The sequence below is a fragment of the Miniopterus natalensis genome, chromosome 1, assembly GCF_054644295.1.
Source record: "Miniopterus natalensis isolate mMinNat1 chromosome 1, mMinNat1.hap1, whole genome shotgun sequence".
NCBI classification, from domain to species: Eukaryota; Metazoa; Chordata; class Mammalia; order Chiroptera; family Miniopteridae; genus Miniopterus; species Miniopterus natalensis.
In genome coordinates this window covers 68529743-68549814 of record NC_142081.1, presented here as the reverse complement: position 1 = coordinate 68549814, position 20072 = coordinate 68529743, and the positions used below count along the sequence as shown (strand labels likewise).

The following is a 20072-nucleotide window of genomic DNA, read 5'->3' as shown; positions in this document are numbered from 1 at the left end:
ATTTCTATGATATCAGATGAGAGTGAGTCAGGGGCATGAATTCTTGGCTATGACTTCTGTCTTGAAACCAGCTTTAAGCCACAGGCACAGGTTGGATTTCACCTTGAACCACCATCTCTCTCCCATTAGTAAGAGGCTGTGTACTTGCCGATCCATCTCCAAGCTCCCTCAGGAATGGGAGATCCTATGGAATAGTGGGACAAGAGCAAGATTTGGAAGTGAATATATCCAGGTTTAAATCTGCCTCTCTGTAGAGCCTTAGGCTAGTCTCTTAATTCCCTGGATGCTGCTTCTAAACCTGGGAATTGGCTCATGGGGTTATGATGCCCATAGTATAGCCTTGTCATGAGGGTTGGCCACATAGGATAAAGGATCTTACACTTAGCAGGATGCCCAACTACTTGGTGCTCCCACAGCCTCTGCTGTGTGGCTGAAGGGCCCTCTTCCCTCCCAGCAGGAACTGGAGCTTGGTTCAGGCCCAGATTTTGCTCCGTAAGAACTGAATTCTGTAGTTATCTCAGATTCCCAGCCGATCCCCCTCTTAAGCTGAGAACACCTCCCTTGTCCTCTTATACCCTTGATACTGGGCACCATGGATAATGGTGTCTATCCTGATAGTGTTTGAAATTTCCTTCTTTCTTTTTCCATGGGCCATGGTTAAAATAAACTTCGGTGAATGTTCCCTAATGCCCCACCCTCTCCTGGGTAGGACCCTCTGTTTTAGTTTTCTCTTACTGCCTGTACAAGGCCATTTCCTTCTCCCTGCCAGCCTGGAGCTTCACTGTGGCTGATAAAAGTAGTGTTAGTGCTTGCATCTCCTAGAGCATGCACCCAGCACCTAGAGAAGCTTCTTTCAGGCTTGTGAATCTAATATACACAGGTCTTCCTAGTGAACTCTACCCTTAAGTCTTCCCTCCAGCATTCTGAGGCATTCCATCATAAGGAGCATTCTTTTACCTTGAATCTTTGTCTGCTTTCAAGTTACAAAAAAAGGTCTGGAGTTGGACAAGGGATGAAGATACCAGGTTGAAGGTTTTTGAGACTGCTGTAGGGAAGACAGGAGCAGGAAGAAGGCAGAGACCAGGTGACGGAGGCATGGAGGGAAATCAACATTCCCTGTCCATGGGTCTAACACTGGTGGGACCCAGGGATTGTTTGCACTTGGGAAGGAAGGCCCAAAGAGAGAACAGTAAGCAAGAATGAAGATCTCTGGAGCCTCTTCCCCAGTCTCTAAAGAGGGTCTGGAGTGAAAGAAACTTGGGTATTTCCTGAGCCAAGATGCCAGGATCCCAGGACTACACCATATACCCTTTTTGCCATTCCTTAGGCTCTTGCTAACTGGGAAAGAGGAAACATTATGCAATTAGTGCTGCATGTAAGGATGTTGACAGGGTGTAATCAATAGGGCCCTCTTCCAGAGGGGTGAGGATAGGCCAGGCCAGCCAGGAAGGGTAAGGACGAGACTGAGCGTTTCCCTGGGGACCATTCTGTCAGGGATGTCTCAGCTCTGCTCCTGGGGTATAATAGCCACCCCCATAAACTTCTATATCTTTTGTCCCAATTTTCAAGTCAAACTCTGGGACAGCTCTGTCACCTTGCTTACCAGAGGCTGAGTTCCAACATTTTTCACAGATCATTCCCTCCTCCATCACCCTCTCCAGCTCTTCGGCTCTGGCCACTGCTTGTGCTCTAACCCCTTTTCTGAGGAGGTTCAGGGTCTAGCCTACAGCCCTCACCCTCACGTCTGCTTAGTTTGCTTATCCTGTGGACATTCACCCTGCCTAGAAATCACAATTCTATTCCAACTAGACAGTGTTCTTTAGAACCTAGTTTGGGCCTTTCTCCAGAAAGACCTCTTAGATTTGGCCAAGTAGATGCCAGCATTTTCACACCCCGAATGTTTCTGATTTTTCTCACAATTCATCTTTGCTTGCCTTGAAGCAGCCTGGCTCAAGGTTCACCTGTCTTGCCTAGGACAGACTGTAAGTGTCTGGTGGGGATAGAGGGTGGCGGGCAGGGGTCAAAACTCCCATGTTCCACAGGAACATCTGCTCCTATGATCTGTACTCTGGGAGTACTCCATAAATAGAAACCTTTCCAGCTACAGGGCCCAGCAAGTTCACCAGACTTCTGCTGGGCTGTGAATAGAGAGGCTTGGTGCTCACCCTGGTGTCAATCACTGTAGAGCTGGGCACCAGGTGGTGAGTGGAGGTGGAAAGGGTTGGTTGTTAGGGTCTCTAGGATTTTCTTACCCACTGAGTGATGTAAAAACCAAGAGGGTGTGGTTAGAAGGAAGAGGGCAGAGGAAAGGCCTACACAGGAAGGGGCAAAGTGAGGTGAGCATAAACTGAGACTGGTAGAGAGGCAGGGCTCAGGCTCACAGCTCATTTACAAAAATCTTATTATTTTTTTTAATCCTCAGCAGAGGACATTTTTTCCATTGCTTTTCAGAGAGAGTGGGAGAGAGAAGAATCAATGTGAAAGAGACACACTGATTAGTTGCCTCATGCACATGTCCTTGCCGGGGATGGAGCCTGCAACCAAGGCACGTGCCCTTGGCTGAAATCAAACCTGGGACCCTTCAGGCCACAGGCCGACGCTCTAATCACTGAGCAAAACCAGCTAGGGCAAAAAAATCTTAAATTTCTGATTCCTTTATTTTCAACCTTCTGGGTAATGACCTAGCTATGGAACAAAAGCATTTGTGCTCTTTTTTTGAGCCAGGCCCTATAGGAAGCATCACAGTTGGCAAAACCAGAGCCCTGCCCAAATCCTCCCCTTGGGGGCTAGAGGTCTCTAGCCAATTGGCATTCTGGTGCTTAAGGCCACTTTTGGGTGGGGGACTAGCAAGGATGGAGTGTTCAGGCCAATGACCTCTTAAGAACTTTACTTTTTAAAAAGAACCACCCAAATGGTGGTGGTGTGAGGAGAGGATGGTGGTGAAGAGACTGATCTCTGGCCAGGTGCAGAGGGAGCTCTGTGTGAGCTCTTTCTCTGCCTGAGGGACACCTAACTTGACAGCAGGTACACAGGGCCAAAGGGAGGCTCGCCAAGTCCCCTCAGACCTAGGGTCAGGGAGGGCAGTAGTGGAAGGGAAGCTGAGCTACTTTCTAAAGGGTTGTTGTCACTGTGACTAGAGCCGCCAGGAGAGCCGGGTTACCTCAGGCAAGCAGCGGCTCATCCTCTGCTTCAACCACCCAGACCCCCGGCTCAGCCAGTGGCACCAGCAGTACGTCGTCCTCATCCTCTGGGGACAGGACTATTGTGTGGGGTTCAGGTGGGGTTCGGGTTGGTCCTGGGGGCTGGGTTGGTCCTGGGGTCCGAAGGCTGGGCAGGAGGCGGCCTCGCAGGGCCTGCACCACTCCAGACAGCAGTGATGGTTCTAGGGGCACTGAGGGCAGTGGCCCTGGGGCCTCTGAGACAGTAGGGAGGGCTGGAGATATGCTGGGAGATGGGAGGGGAGCCTTGGCAGGCAGTGGGGGTGCCTGATCTCCATCCTGCCCACCTACTGCCCCAACCTCATGGGCTGGACCTGTGCTGCCATCTAGGGCTTCAAGGGGAGCTTCAGAAGGTGTGACCTGGGATCTGGTCTCAGGGGTCCGGGCTGGGGGGTTGGTTCGAGGAAGAAGGCCCCAGCGGCGGAGACGGCGCACTAGGCGGCGCATAGAACGGCCCCGCTGGCGGCGGCGGGCACCTGAGACACCCCCTGGAGTCATATCCTGGCGCAAGATCTGTAGCAGAGAACGCAGGTTGCCCAGCACTGAGTTCTGCAAGGAGAGGAGGCACACATCAGTCAGAGGGGTGAGGAGGGCCAGAAGCCTGAAAGGAGGAGGGGACAGTGGCAGGGCCACAGTGAAGTTGGGAGCAGGTTGGGTGTAGCGACTTACATCATTAGGATTCTCTGTAGGGAAGTCCTCCACAGGTGGGATGGCGCCCTGGGCAATGAGCTGCCCATAGGAGGGAGGTGCCTGCTGCTGCACAATCTCAGCTTCCATTCGGGAGAGGGGGGCAAAGATGCTGGAAGGAATGAGGGCTGCTCAGTCACAGGTGGTTCTGGCTAGAGCAGCCTGACTTAGCCTGGACAGGCTTCTTTCCTCCAAACCCAGGACAAGACAACTGAAGCTATGCCATGGCTTTCTCAAAAGTCATCTAAGGTCCCCTCCTTCCTTGAGATTGCTTTCAGAACCTAGACCTGTCCTTTCTTCAGAGGAGCACCCTTTCCCCAAGCTGGATAACCCCATGAGCCAACCAACAAGTTGGTCACTGGAACCTATCCCCAACATGGCACCCTCATAGTTTGTGGCAGCAGGGGCCCTGTCTCACCCTCACTCCCCACTCCTCTACAGCCAGCTGACCTGTACTCCTGGGTGCGAATGGCATAGAGCTTGCAGGTGCAGCCCAGAGCAATGACCAGTAGCAAGCCGCACACAAGGCTGCCAATGACTGCAGCTGTAATGACCTTGCGGGGCAAGGCATAGGAGCAGTCCCACTCATCGCTGCCGTCGGCACAGTCTGGCTGCCCGTCGCACACCCACGTCTCATACACGCACTTCTCGTCCCGGCATCGGAAGTTGCCAGGCTGGCAGTGCCGGCAACGTCTCTCATCTGCTCCATCAGCACAGAAGGTCTGGTAGTTACAGCGGTCGGCAGGCAGGTAGCAGGCCGTGGCACCAGGGGTGCCAGAAGCCCCACAAGGATAGTGTCCAGGTGGGCAGCTGGGGCAGTTTTCCTCATCTGTGCCATCAGCACAGTCCCATGAGCCATCACAGCGCTGTGCCTCACTGTAGCAGCGCTCACCTAGGCCCTCGCTGGCCCCCAGGCCAGAGCCTAAGCCGCAAGGTTGGTCCCAAGGCAAGCAGTAGCCCTGCACATGGTAGGTGGCATTGAAGCCCCGACCACTGCTCCAAGGAACCGTGTGGTAGGCGACAATGGCCTGGCCAGACAGCGTCTCCACGGTGACAGCCTTGCCATTGTTGAAGTGGGTGAGCCTGCGCAGCCGCCGGGAGGTCTCAGGGGGCCCAGAACCATCATACACATGCACTACATCTTCATAGCTCAGATCCAGAGCTGTGAAGCGCACTGCCAGGCGCCGGCCATCGTGGGGGTCCAGCAGCCAGAGGCAGGACTGGGGGTGGGAGACTGAGACCAGGTGTGAGTATCCAGGGGAGGAGAAGACCCCATAGAAGTCTTCCAAGGTGTGATTGCAGGGTGGGGTGGGGACAGAGGCTGGGGTCAGGTCAGGGAAGGGATCTGAACTGCAACCTGCCTCATCTGAGCCATCTCCACACGTATCGACCCCGTCGCAGTGCTGGGCTGAGGGCACACAGCGATGGTTCAGGCACTGGAACTCTTCCTGCAGGCATATCAGCCAATCTGCAGAGGCACCATGGAGAAGGGCTGTGAAGCACCGGAAATGGTGGGATCCTCCCCACTCCCTGGGGCTTCTACTGCCTGTGTTAATAGCCCCGTGGACATCCATGTCTGGCCTACCTTGGCTGTAGGAGAGTAGAAAGCCCTGGCCCATGGGTGCTCTGGCCCCAGCATAGCTGTAGGTGATGGTGACATTGCCCCCAGGTAGCTGCAGAGGGCTGGCAGGTGCCTCACACAGGGAGATCTGTGGCTGGAGAGGGGAGCGCAGGATTAAGCGCTCTGAACCACAGGCCAGGTGCAGTTTTTGGAACCTACAGGGGGGAGAGCAGGATGTGAGATGTTCTTTTTTGTTAATCCTCACCCGAGGATATGTTTTTTTATTGATTTTAGAGAGAGGAAGGGAGAGAGACAGAAACACCAATGAGAGAGAGAAACATAGATCTGTTTGCCTCCTGTATGAGCCCCGACTGGGGGCTGAACCCAAAACCTGGGTATGTGTCCTGACCAGAAATTGAACCCACAGCCTTTTTGGTGTATAGAACAATGCTCCAACCAACTGAGCGACACTGGCCAGGGCTGTGAGATACTCTTTAAATTTGTTTTTAAAAAATATATCTTTATTGATTTCAGAGAGAGAAAGGGAGAGGGAGAGAGACAGAAACATCAATGATGAGAGAGTGATTTGATCAGCTGCCTCCTGCATGCCCCCCCACTGGGGATCAAACCTGTAACCGGGCATGTGCCCTGACTGGGAATCGAACTACAGTCTCCTGAATTATAGATCGATGCTAAACCCCTGAGCTACGCCGGCCAGGCAGTGTGAGATATTCTTGACCACCGCTGGCTTCTTCCTCCCCCAGGCCTTTTCTACCCCCAAAAGCACAAACATCTACTTATCCACAATTCAAACAGCCAAGTGAAAATTCAGCTAACTGAATTCTTAGTAGTCAATGGCAATAGTCCTAACAGAGGCCAGTGGCACCTTTGAGACTATGAGATACATCCTAGAGCCTCATAGGAAAACTGACTTGTCTTCTGGGCCTGCGACAAAAACAGGTGTATTGCTTTCCAGTTGTTGCAGCAGTCACTCAAGTACAGTGTTAGCAGTAACTGGCAATTACCATACAGTTAAATTAACCATAATTTGCCATCCCCTCCAAATGCTTGGTAGTGGGACCTAGGATGACCATAGCTCCTTCTGCTCCAAAAGCCTCTCCACAGATTGCCCTCTCCCTTCACCTACCCCTTTCTCGGTAAACTCATGAGAAGCGAACTGTGTGAAGCAAATAGCCAGGTACTTAATTAACATGGGCCCAAACCCATGGCCCAAGGTTGGAGGAGCCTGGGAGACCTGGATTATTCAAGAGATCTGGGGGAGGCTGAGGAAGGTTCTAGCTGATTAAGGGAATAGCTCTGAATCCTAGGTAAGGATGTGCAAGGATTGACGACCTCCTCAGAGCAGCCATATAGGAGTCCAAGAACTGTTTCTAGAGTGACTGTTGACCTTCAGAGATAACCATGACCCAAGCTAGATGTCCATCCCTACCTAGCTCCAATTCACTGTGTCTGGATCAGAATAAGCCAGGCTTTTAGGACAGACTAGGCCAAATCAAATTCTACTACTCCCCCTGTTGACAGGGATAGAAATTCCATGAAGCCCGGCCGGGCATGGCTCAGCGGTTGAGCATCGACCTAGGATCCAGGCGATCAGGGTTCGATTCCCAGTCAGGGCACATGCCCGGGTTGCGGGCTCAATCAGTGACTCTCTCATCATTGATGTTTCTATCTCTCTCTCCCTCTCCTTTCCTCTCTCTGAAATCAATAAAGATATATATATATATATAAAAAAAAAGAAATTCCATGAAGAAGTGCTCCCTGAAGGCTTTCCCATGATGAAGCTGGGAGGGGCAGGAGAGAGGAATAAGGTCTTGCAGTGCTTCTCACCTGACCATTACAGTCTGATCCTTGCTGCCAGGGATGAGCCAGGTACAGTTGGCAGGGGAGCTGCGGCTGTCCCGGCCCAGGGGCCTCTGTAAGGTGCCCTGTACTTCCAAGAGCACTGCTGGAGGGTCCTCACAGGCTGGTGAGAGAGGCAGTCAGAGACACTGGTTGAGAGTCTGTTACCATCCCACCCCTCCCCAGGCTTGAGGCCTCCAAAGCCCTGGGCTCTTCAAGAAGGAGCAAACAAACTTCCCCTCCTCACCCATACTCTATACAGTCAGGGTCTTCAGTGGGTGCCTTTCCTTCCCACATGCATCATAGCTTCACCTTAAGTATCAAGAGCATAAACAATCTGAGGTCTGCCTTGTGCCAGCCCCTGGGCCAGGAGGAGCAAGAAATACTGTCTCTACCCTTAGCAAGACTACATTTTGGCTAGAGAGATCAAGCATGGATACTGGAGGGAAAACAAAATAGTACATAAGTACCAGGTGAGGGCTCACACTGGGTCTCAGTTTCCCCATCTGTAAAATAAAGGGTGGATAATCTCCACTCAAAACCTATGGTAGGTACCATTAGACTTCAGGGAAGAGAGACTCCACTAGGTTCTTCCCTCATTTTTCCCTCATTTTACCAACCCCCAAGGCCCCAGAGGCAGCATCTACTTACCAGGATTTGGGAAAATGATCCGGTCTGAATGGGCCAGCGCGCCTCCTAGAGGAAGAGCGAGAAAGGGCAAGAGAGGGAGTCCTTTAGAAGTTTTCTTCACCTGTACAACTCCAGGAGAACAGGGAGCCACCTGGGACTTCCGGGTAGTCCCAGAAGGGGCTCCGGGAAGGGGTGGAGGAGCGGGAGTGCCTGCAGCGAGCGATCTCAACGGAAGGTCCGGCAGCGTGGCCTGAGGGGTAGGTATGAAGATCTAGGGCAGCCAGAGGGAGGCTGAGGGCTGAGGGGAGCGTCTAAAGACTTCCCGGGGGCTGGGGCGGGCAGCGCTGGGTGCCGCGGCCAGGGCTGGGGGCACGGGCTGGCAGGGGAGGGGGAGGGGGGCCGCAGAGGAGGGAGGGAGCTAGAGCATCGGGGCAGGTGACAGGCCTGGGGGCGTGGGTGGGGGCGGGTGAGGAGTTTCGTTTCGGTTCCTTACCCAAGAGGAGGAAGAGGATGAGTGGCGGCATCCCGAGCCGTCCGGAGCAGCAGAACGAGTCCCGGAGCTTCTGTCGTCTACCCAGTGGGGAGGAGGCGCCGCCGCGAGCGTCCAGGCCCCCCAGTGCCGCCTCCCCGAGGGGGCTCCATGGCCGGGGCGACGCGGCGGGTGCTCCGGATGCCAGGGCTGGGGGCGGGGAGGCGGCGGCCGGACAGCAGGGGCGGTGCCTCTAGCCAACTTCGGAGTTGTCTTCCGGGCAGCCGCCGCGCGCTCTCCCGAAGCCGGCTCCCCAAGCCCCGGCAAGCGGCTCGAGGCCCCGCTGCGGGGCGCACCCTCGCCTAGAGCCCGCCTGCAGGCCGCGAGCGCCCGGGTCCGGGCCTGGCCGCCACCTGCCGGGGCTTGAGGCCACTTCCTCTTCGAGCCAAACTTTGCCGACCGTCACCTGCACGGCCGGCCCGGGGGCGGCTCCACTTCTCCAGGGCTTCCAGTCTGCGGAACGCGGCAGGAGAGTGGGGACCAAGGACGGGCAGCACCGCCAGCTCCCCGGCCGTCGCCCGGGCGGCACCCCAGCCAGCCTAGGGGTTGGAGCAGCCGGGGCAGGCGGGGGCGGGGCCGCGCGTAGCCCCACCTCTGCTCAGCCGCGCGCGCCCCGCCTTAACCCTTCTCGGGCGCAGCCGGGACTGGTCAGACCGGCTTCTAGACTAAGCGCTCCGTCTCCACTTTTAACTCGGCTTCGTTTATTCCTTTCGGTGTAAGTCGTTTGTTACAGGACACGTTTGTCAAAGAACAGCTGCTTATTCCGTAACTGTCATGTCTTTCTTTTAGACGCTTAAGCTCGCAGAACTTTTTTTGTCCCGGTGTCTGAGATCCGGTAGCACTTTTTGTACTGAGCCTCTATTATAGAAATTACCACGGGGTGTTATAACTATTTGTTTACTTGTCACTCCCGCCCCTGCCCCGCCTCTTCTCTGGAAACTGAAACTTCCTGTTTACCTTTGTACCCACAGGACACAGTAAGAACTCAATAAATGGTAAATAAAGGAATAAATGTGCCTTCCCCACTTGCTGGCTTTGTGATCTTGAGAAAATTACTTAACCTCTCTGTGCTTCTCAGTTGTAAAATGGGGATAATAATAGTTTACCTCCCTCGTGAGGTTGTTGTCAATCCTTTAGGGAGATAATACAAGTTGAGCATATAGGAAGTGCTCCATACCTGGCAATAATAATAATAATTATTATTACTGTTATAATTAGTCACAGAAGATATTTCTCATTTATGTCAGCTTAAGGTTACCAATTTCCTGTGGCACTGATAGGTAATATTAATAATACCAATAGCAAATACTTTTTGAGCTTTTTTTCACGTTTCAGGCACAAATCTGAGCACTTTTCAAGTGTGTGCTCTTTTATTCCTCTTAACAATCTTGTGAGTTGAGATACTATTGTTACTACCATTTTACAGATAAGAAAACTCTGGGTACAGAGAGGTTAAGTATTTTCCCAAGATCATGGATCTAGTAAATGCTGAAACAGAGGTTTGAACCTAGGTGATCTTACTTTCGAGATAAAACATACACTTGGATCCTTACTACTCTCACCCCTTTACAAATGATATAAAACAGTTTTATGTTAATGATATTGGTTTTGATGTGTTTAAAACTGGGACCTCAGCAAGACCCGAAGCCACAGAGTTGGCATAAAAAGGCCTTCTGCTTGGACCCAAATCCTTGGCCCTACCTCTCTCTGGTCTCTACTGCAGCCCTTGGGATTAATGAGAGGTGAAATAGAACGCTGAATGTATGAGGAGGCTGTTGAGCAAAGGGAAGGAGGGCAAAGAGGTTGGGGAAATTAAAAATATTTAAGTCCTGCCCAGCCTGTATGGCTCAGTGGTTGAGCATCAACCTATGATCCAGGAGATCACGGCTTGATTCTGTCAGGGCACATGACAGGGTTGAGGGCTGGATCCCCAGCAAGGGGCATGCAAGGAACAGCTGATCAATGACCCTCTCTCATCATTGATGTTTCTTTTTCTTTTTTAAAAAATAATTTTATTTTTATTTTATTTTTCATTAAATATGTTTTTATTGATTTCAGAGAGAGGAAGAGAGAAGGAGAGAAGGAGAAACATCAATGATGAGTCAGTGATTGGCTGTCCCTTGCACGCCCCCTACTGGGGTTTAAGCCAGCAGCCTGGGTTGTGCCCTGACCAGGAATCCAACCAAGATCTCCTGGATCATAGGTCAATGCTCAACTGCTGAGCCACACCGGCCGGGCACATCATTGATGTTTCTTTCTCTCCTTCTCCCTTCCTCTCTCTGAAATCAATGAAACCTTTAAAAAAAAAAAAGATTAAGTCCTGAAAGCGATCATGGAGCTTTTAGTAGAGTGTTTGGCTGGGTTCTCTATACTGGGTACTTGGCTGATGCCTGGAACTCTTAAGACTTCACGTTAGCTTCAGTCTAGTTGGAAAGAGAGGTCAGATATATAAATTAAAAAGCCAGAGAGCCATGGAGAGTACACATGGGAGCTAGCATGTTGGTGGTTGAGAAATGTGGAAAGGAAGCAGGACAGATGGTGGTGAGACAGGAAGACTTGTGGGGGGCAGGGGAAGGAGGAAGAGAGCCCATGGTCTGAGATGCTGAATAAACAGAAATGTGCAGAAAATAAAATCAAGATTTATGCTGTTGGGAGCAATCATCATCATCACCAAGAACCTGCACCAGGGTAGAACAAACATTCATCCTATAGATGTTTATTAGAATGCCTTCTGAGTGCTAAGCACTATGGTAGACATATTTGAAAGTGAATTCAAGCCAAAAAAAAAGATGAGGAAGAAATTAGCGAGGACCAAGGTGCTTATGAGTTTAAGCTTTAATTTGTCTAGTGAATTTAAGAGATCAAGCTCACATAAATCACATCCTAGACCATAAAGTACGTTTAGGAATGGGCCTATGGAGATGTTCTTGGAACACTTTGAGGAATTATGAAAAATAGTGGAAACAGTGGAAAATGGGCAGGTGCTTGGTTTTAAAAATGATAACTTTTATAGAGTGCTCATCATATGCTCGGCACTGCTCTAAGTACTTCACATATAGTATTTCATTTAATCCTCACCACACTTCTAGGAAGTAGGTATTATTTTTGTCCTTGTTTTACAACTGAGAAAACTGAGTCATAGGTTAGATAATTTGTACAAGATCAAACTACTAGCATGTACAGGAGCCAAGGTTCTATGGTCTGAATGTTTGTGTCCCCCTCAATTTGTTTTTGATACTGTATCAATAAAAAATACCAGGTTTAGCCTGACCAGCATGGCTCAGTGGTTGAGCATTGACCTATGTTCCGGAGACTGAGGTTCGATTCCTGGTCAGGGCACATGCCCCGGGTGCGGGCTCAATCCCCAGCAGGGGGCGTGCAGGAGGCAGCCGATCAATGACTCATCACTGATGTTTCTCTCTCTCTCCCTCTCCCTTCCTCTCTCTGAAATCAATAAAATATATTTTTTTTAAAAAAGGGTTTAGGCCCTGATTAGGCAGCTCAGTTGGTTAGAGCAGCATCCCGATACGCCAGGGTTGAGGGTTTGATCCCCAGTCAGGGCACATACAAGAATCAACCAATAAATGCATAAATAAGTAGAACAACAAATTGATGTCCCCCCTCCTCAAAATCAGTGAAAAGTTTATCAGGTTTAACATGCACAAAGCTAAGAAAACCAATGATGCCAGATACTGAATTTATATTGCACTGTCCTTTGAACACTGTCCCTCCAAATTATAATGTTGATTTCCTAATCTCCAAAGATGGTAGTATTAGGCGGTAGGCCTTTGGGAGATGCTTTGGTCATGAGGGTAGAGCCCTCAGAATGGGACTAGTTCTTATAAAAGAGGCTCCAGAGAGATCCTTAGCTTTTTCTGCACCTGAAGTCACAGTGAGAAGGCACTGGCTATGAACCAGGAAGAGAAATCTCACCAGAAAGTGATCATGTTGATCTCATAAACTTGGACTTCCCAGCCTTCAGAACTGTAAACAATAAATTTCTGTTGTTTATAAGCTACACAGTCGATAGTATTGTTTTATAGATGTCTGAACGGATTAAGACAGAAACTTAGTTCTGCAAAGTGAGGGTGCTGCTGTTAACAAATACCTAAAAATGTAGAAGTGACTTTGGAACTGGGTAATGGGCAGAGGCTGGGAGAGTTTGGAGGTGCATGCTAGAGAAAGCCTACATTGCCATGAATGGACTGTTAAGGGCAATTCTTAACAGTCCAGAAGAAGAAGAAGAGAGCTGTAGAGAGAGCTTCAGTTTTCTTAGAGAATATATGGTAGTGAGCAGAATAGAATGTTGGTAGAAATAGGGAGAGTAAAAGTTATTCTAGGAGGTCTCAAATGGAGTTGAGGAGTATTGGAAACTGGAGGAAAGGCAATCCTTATTATCAAGTGGCAAAGAACTTGGCTGAACTGTGTTTGAGTCCTGGTGTTTTGTGGAAGGTAGAACTTGTGAGCAATGAAATGAGATATTTGGTTGAAGAAACTTCTAAGCAAAATGTCAAAGAAGCAGCCTGGTTTCTCTTGAATGCTTACAGTAAAATGTGAGAAAAGCCTGGCCGGTGGCTCAAGGGTTGAGCGTCAGCCTATGTACCAGGAGGTCTGGTTCCATTCTGGTCAGGGCACATGCCCAGGTTTCAGGTTTGATCCCCAGCAGGGGGCGTGCAACAGGCAGCCGGGCAGTCAATTCATGTTGATGTTGATGTTTCTCTCTCTCCCTTTCTTTTCCTCTCTCTCTAAAAAAAATCGATAAGCACATATTTTTTAAAAATGTGAGAAGAGAATGATAATTTGCAGGTGGAATTTTTAATAAAAAAGGATGCAGAATTTAAAGATATGGAAAATTCTTATCACTATCTAACATAGTATATATTTTACTCATTTACCATGTTTCCTGTCTATTCCTCTCACAAGAATATAAGTTAAAAAAAAAAAAGAAAGAAAAAAAGAATATAAGTTTAATGAGGGTGGGGACCTATTTGTTTACTTGTATTTCCTCAGTGCCCAAAACAATGTCTGGTACATCTAGGTACTCAATAAATGTTTGTTGAATGAATCAATTAGTCAATGGCTGTCAGTCATAGTCATTACATGGATTACCTCTTTTAATCCACTCAACTGTCCTTCCCCGGTGCAGAACCTCCAGCCCTTGAGCCATATACAGCCAGCGAAATCATTTGGTATGGCCCTGCCAAGCCCTCACCAAAGAGAAGCAGTTCTAACCATGACATTAGGGGTGAGTTAATTAAATGTTTGACCAAATATAGTTGGCTAATTTTTAAAAATATATGTTTTTATTGATTTCAGAGAGAGGAAGTGAGGGGGTAGAGAGAGAGAAACATCAATGATGAGAGAGAGTCATTGATCTGGCTACCTCCTGCAAGTCCCTTGCTGGGGATTGAGCCTGAAACCTGGGCATGTACCTGAGGTCCTGCCAAGGGCATGAACCTCCATCTCCTGGATCATAGGTGGATGCTCAACTGCTTAGCCACACTGGACGGCTAGCAGGCTAATTTTTAAGTTGATAATTTTGTATGGCCCTCGAATGATTTATAAATATCCAAATGACCCTTGTCAGAAAAAAGGCTCCTCACCCCTGCTTTATATTATTAGCCCCGTTATAAAGATGAAGAAATTGAAGCTCAGGAAGGATGTATAACTTGCTGAAGGGCACCCCACTAGTAATCATAAAATTGGATTCAAACCCAGATGGTGTCATTCCAGAGTCCTTGTTTCTAACTGAGTGTTACTGCCTCTTGTGAACTGGAAGCTATGTTTTAAAAGACCGATAAAATGAATTAATCCAGAGGAGGGTGATAGGAATGGTGTGGGGTCTCTAAACCATGTCATGTGATAAGCTGTTTATGGAACCAGAAAGACTTTTTTCACATAAAGAAAAGCTTAACTTTCATGAGGGATTGAATACATGGAAAGTAGATCCAAACATTTGAAGAACTGTAGTATAAAACAAGAGTTTGTTTATTCTGTATAGTCTGAAGGGCAGAAACTGGAATTAATGGAGCAAATAAAGAAAGTCAGGCCCTAGCTGATTTGGGTCAGTGGTTAGAGCATCGGCTGGTGGACCGAAGGGTCCCAGGTTCGATTCTGGCCAAGGGCATATACCTTGGTTGCAGGCTTGGCCCGGTCGGGGCAACCAATCGATGTGTGTCTCTCACATCAATGTTTCTCTCTCTCCCCACCCCCCCACACTATCTCTGAAAAGGCAATGGAAAAAATATCCTCAGGTGAGTATTAAAAAAAAAAAAAAGTCAGCCTACTCTCTACTTGAGGTACAGAAACTAAGGACGCAGGTAGGGTTAGTGCAGAGGGCCGCCTGTCCTGGGCCTTCAGGGCTCCTTGACAATTATGGACTCATGGATTTCAGGATGGCATAACTTCCCAGAAGAGAAGGGCAAAGGGAAATTCTGGAAGCAAGTTGTGTTAGACGGTAACATGAGGCCAAAGAAAGTGAAAGGAAGTACATAATTATGCTTCTATTTCTGAAGAGTAGAGCTCCTAAAATGGGATTACTGGGTCAGAAGCTATAGTCAAAGGGAGCATGTAGTTTGTTTGTTTTTAATCCTCACCAGGGATGTGTTTTTGTTGATTTTTAGAGAGAGGAAAGGACAAATATAGAGAAACATCGATGTGAGAGAGAAACATCAAGCTGACTCCTGTACACACCCTGACCGGGATCGAACCTGCAACCTAGGTATGTGCCCTGACTGGGAATTACACGCGCAACCTTTTGGTGCGTGAGACAACGCTCCAAACAACTGAGCCACCCGGCCAGGGAGGGAGTATGTAGTTTTCATTATCCCAGATGGTGCAGGTAACTTTCAAAAGATGTGAGAGCAGATCACATTCTTATAAGTTGGAAAGTACTACTTTCCTATTATTCTCACCAGCATCGGATGCCCTCATATTCTTTGATACTCTGACTAAACAAATTAGAATTGATTTCTTTAGTTCACATATCCCAGACTACAGTGGGGTTGATCATCTTATATTTGTTGGCCATGGGACTTGCCTAATCACTAATACCCTTTAGTCATTCTTTTGGGTCATGTTTTTCTTATCAATCTGTAGCCTTTCTTTAGTTAAAAAGAAATGACTGAAAAAGGAATGCAGACAGCCTTTGAAAAACCTTGGCTTGATAGAATCGGGAGAAGCTGGGGAAATCATTCAAGACTACAGCAGTATCCAGGAGAGAGCTTTTCAAGATGGGAAACCTCTATGTTTGAAGAGAGTGGGGGAGTTGAAGACCCTACCACATGGTTTCCTTGTGCTTTGGAAGAGAATGAGATGTGAGGTTGGGGACACTCCTTGGAGGTGTGAGAGCTACCTCAGTCGTGTCCATTGTTTGAGCCTCTGGTATATTACAAAATTAAATACTAAGATGGTTTTGAAAATACTTGGTATATTTTAAATGTTTACATTTAACAAATGAAACTTTTAGCTCAAAGCAGTAATATCGTGCTATTCACAAAATACCTATAGGCATTTTTTTAAACTACAAAATTTAAGAACCTTTTAAGTATGAGGGTGGGATTCAAGTGGCCCTGAGAGGAGTTTAGGAGGATGCATGAAGGTTAGAACCACCCCCCCAGCCCCGTCCCAAGAGGCCTGGGCACGTTCTCCAGAGGCCTCAGGGAAGTGTCACTGAAAGGTCCCATCCTTAGGTAAAAGAGTTCCAGAGGCCTGCTTGCCTTGGCTAGAGGGATTTCTATCACAGCATTCCGAGGTTCAGGAGTACAGACCCACCTGGACCCCCACCCAGGGGCCTTAGGGGACAGGCATCCTGGAGTGATCAGTGTCTGAGGCATCCACAGGGGGGCAGTGTGACAACTCAGAGGAGCTCTGAAGAGACGGCTCGAAAGTGTCTTCCTCCCTCCGTCCCTCCCCCAGGCCCTCCGTCCCATACCTCCTCAACCCCCTCTTCCTTCTCGGAGTTATTCGAGGGCTGCCCAACAACCCCCGCAAGGGGACTGAAGATGGAAACTCTGACTTTTCCCTCTCTGCAGGCTTGTCAACATGTCGCACCCATAGCCCCGCCCCTTTAAGTACAGGTGTCCTGGGAGGAAACATGGAAAGTGGAAAGGGGGAAGGGACAGGCTGGCGGTGTCTGTGGTCCTCGGGTGGGAGGTGGGGCCGTTGGCTTTGCCTCTGCTTCTTTCTTTCGGCTTGGTTTGCAGTGCCAGTACCCATCACAAGGGGGAGCTACCACCTTGCAAACTTGCCCAGCCGGTCTCTGCTGCGGAGGGGGTGCATTCCCAGCCAGAGAGGGGTGGGTTTCTGGGCCCCTTTTCCAGCTTTCCTCCACCCAGAACTTATATGCAGTTTTGTGCAGGCATGGGATGGGGAACCTCTGCACCACAGGCCAGTAGAGTGGAGGAGAGACTGGGGACAACTGGAATGGCGCTTAGAGGTGTAGAGGGAAGAGAGATCCTGCTGCTGGGCTCTCCAGGTCCAGGCACAGGCTGGTTTCCGGGTGCAATCGAAAGGGTTGATATTTTCAGAAGAGCTGGGCCAACCCAACCCAGTACTGACCACTCCCAGTTCAAGGGCAGGCCGGTGGAGAGGGTCAGCACATAAGGAGGAGACCTATAGGGACAAAGTAGTGGTTCTGGAATTATGAAACTCTTTACCTCAGATTATTTTTGTTTTTAAAAAATTTATTTTTTTAAAGATTTTTTTAAAAATTTATTTTTAAAGAGAAAAGAAGGGAGAGGGAGAGAGAGAGAGAAACACTGATGTGAGAGTGGAACATGGATCGGGTGCCACCTGCACTCCCCCCACAAGGGCCCACAACCTGGGCATGTGAACCAGCAACCTTTCAGTGCACAGGACAATGCCCAACCAATTGAGCCACACTGGCCAGGGCATTTTCCTTTATTTTTTTAACCCTTTAAAAGTTGAGGTGAAATATACATCAAAGTTACAGAAATAGGGTTTACAGAAATAAAATAAGCTTAAGTGTACAGCTCAATGGTTTTTTAACTTATGTATTCACTACTTATTGTGCATAATACTATGTGCATATGTATACAATACTTACATATTCACAAGTACCACTGTTTGTTTATATATATCACAGCTCCTATTGGCAATTCAAGTCAACAAACTTTCATTAAATTAAGGAACTTCTGTGTGTCTAGCACCATCCTACACTTCTGTAAGAAAAGTAAGGACAGTACATGCTTATCCTGTGGCTGTGATGAGGTCAGGATTATTATAAATTGTAGTCATTCCTTGACAGAATGATACTGTTAGTGCCTTAGAGGGCAATGGCCAGCTGTGTCATCACTTGCAGTGGCCGTATTTTTGGAATTCTAAGTGAGACAAATTGTCATGTCTGATTATACTAACTCACAGAAGAACCTCAGGAAGATATTATTGGATCCAGGACATATGGTCAGAGCAGCCACGTTCCTAGCACAGAGCCAGGCACTGAGTGGCTAAGGAGAACATTTTTGGGAATTGATCCTGCTCTCTGGCCTGGTGCTACATGTCTCTGGAAGCTGTGCAAAGGGTGACGTCTTTGACCACAGGCGCAGGATCAAAATGAGCTGCAGACTGTTGCGCATGTGTGTGTGTGTGTGTGTGTGTGTGTGTGTGAATCCCTTAGGCCTTCTGAGGCACCGGTGTCCCCCTCCCCCCATCTCCTCTTTGTGGTCAGCCTGGCCTTGCCTCACCCAGACCCCATGACCACATTTTGCCCCAAATCAGGGGAGTGCCCCTAGCAGGAAATCAAGTGAGTGAGCAGGATGTGACCCATGGTGAGGCAGCTCCCAGACCTGGCCTGGTCGCTGAGTCAATGAGCTACTTCAGACACTTAAAAGAAGTCCTTCCGCCAATTCACTACAGTGTGGACACCTCTTCTGTCCCCTCTACTGCCCCTCCCTACCCAGGTGTGAGTCTTTGGGGGCAGGAAGCTAATTTCCTTCTCCTCTAAACCACAAAAGGCCCCTTGGAAGAATAAGGGACCCTGGGAGGACCTGGCCTTAGCATGGAAGCAGAAGCAGCTTCTCCCCTGGATGTGGTGACAGCTCTGGTCTGGGGTGCCCGAGCCTGTTGTAGAACCCCTGAGTTTAGGACTGGTGAGGGACAAGGCAGGACAGAGGGGGTTGGGCCTGACTGTGGAAGGCTGGCCTGGAAGGCGCTCAGCCATCGGCCCTGGGCCAGGGTGGAAAGTATGTGTGTGAGCTCATTTGGAAGGTGGCTTTTGGCCAGTCAGGCCTGCCTCCCTTTCAGGCCCCTGCTGCCCAACCTTCTTGCAGGCTGCCTCTAGGTCTCCCTGCTGTCTCTGGGTCTCCCCTGTCTCATCTCCCAAGACTGGCTGAGGGAGGAATGCAGAACCCCCCCAGGCTAGGTGTGCAGGAATTGGTCTTCTAAAGGAGATGAATTCAGATTTTGGGGGTTGGTAAGAAGGGGGAACAGGGACTGTAGGACAATGGAGCATCCTTGACTGGGGTTTCCTTGTGGCTTTGGGGAATGGGAACTGCCCCTGAAGGCCCCCCTCTCCCCACTCCCCACTAAATCCTTGCTACAGCCATTCAGCACCCCCATCCCTCCCCTATCGGCTGCCATTGTTCTACTCAGTGCCTTTGGCTTCTGAGTCTTGCTGCCTCCTTTCTTCCTCCACAATGCCTGTTCCTGCCCAAAGAAGGGAGGTGACTGCTGGCAAAGTGGGTTCCTGAGGAAGAGCCTTTTCCCCTGCTCTCCCAGACCCCGTGCTGATGCTGGATTCACTGCAGGGCACAGTGGGCAAACACACGTGTGTGTTGACAGATCCTTTACCACACAGACACCCAGCTAAATGGGGTCCACACAGGTAGGGACACTCAAGAGACATGGTCAGCATTTAAAAATAAAAAAAAGAAAGTCCGGCTGGGTGTGGCTCAGCGGTTGAGTGTCGACCCAGGATCCAGGCGATCAATCGGGGTTTGATTCCCTCTCAGGGCACATGCCTGGGTTGCGGGCTCAATCTGCAGTTGGGAGCGGGAGTGGGAGCGTGCAGGAGGCAGCCGATCAATGACAACTCTCTCATCATTGATGTTTCTATCTCTCTATCCCTCTCCTTTCCCCTCTATGAAATCAATAAAGATATATTAAAAAAAAAAAGAGAGAGAGAGACATGGTCAGAATCTGCCTGTACAGAAAAAAAAATCAGATGGATCTGAGTTTTAATTTGGGACTAACAAGCTGTGACCTCGAGCAAGTCTTATCTGGGCCTCAGTAACATCATCTGTAGAATGGAGGCAGTGTTAGTGCTTGTGGGTATTGTGAGGATCTCAGCAAATGTTGGTTTCTTACTGCGTCTCCTTAGCTGGAAAGGGAAATAGAGATACAGAGGGGAGAGGACTGGGAAGTCCATCAGATTGTGGGGAGAACTGGCCCTTGGGGAGGTACCATGAAAGGCCAGTAGAGCTGACCAGATGTGTGTGTGTGTGTGTGACTGTGCTCAGTTCTCTCTCCTCTAGAGCGCTCAGCTCCACTTAGATCTTCCCTTCCCATCCTGCTGACCCACAGCCTGGCTGGCTGCCTTGGAGGCATGGGCCCAGCTGGTGGCCAGAGC

General features: G+C 49.4%; 1 protein-coding gene and 1 non-coding gene across 2 annotated transcripts; both read right to left on the bottom strand.

Annotated features, from left to right (window-relative positions):
* Nucleotides 1-2638: 2638 nt before the first annotated feature.
* LRP10 (LDL receptor related protein 10) lies at nt 2639-8740 on the bottom strand. The gene is made up of 8 exons (XM_087822809.1): nt 8677-8740; nt 8450-8579; nt 7978-8022; nt 7315-7450; nt 5491-5681; nt 4356-5373; nt 3888-4017; nt 2639-3767 (listed from the first exon to the last, which is right to left on the bottom strand). The coding sequence occupies exons 2-8, from the start codon at nt 8478-8480 to the stop codon at nt 3162-3164; spliced, it is 2157 nt and encodes a 718-aa protein (XP_087678935.1). The 5' UTR covers nt 8481-8579; nt 8677-8740; the 3' UTR covers nt 2639-3161.
* A 3369-nt stretch (nt 8741-12109) lies between these two features.
* Nucleotides 12110-12230, bottom strand: LOC148094190 (small nucleolar RNA SNORA8). Its single transcript, XR_015716521.1, has one exon. It is a non-coding gene; the product is annotated as a small nucleolar RNA SNORA8 (small nucleolar RNA).
* Between the last annotated feature and the right edge of the window lie 7842 nt (nt 12231-20072).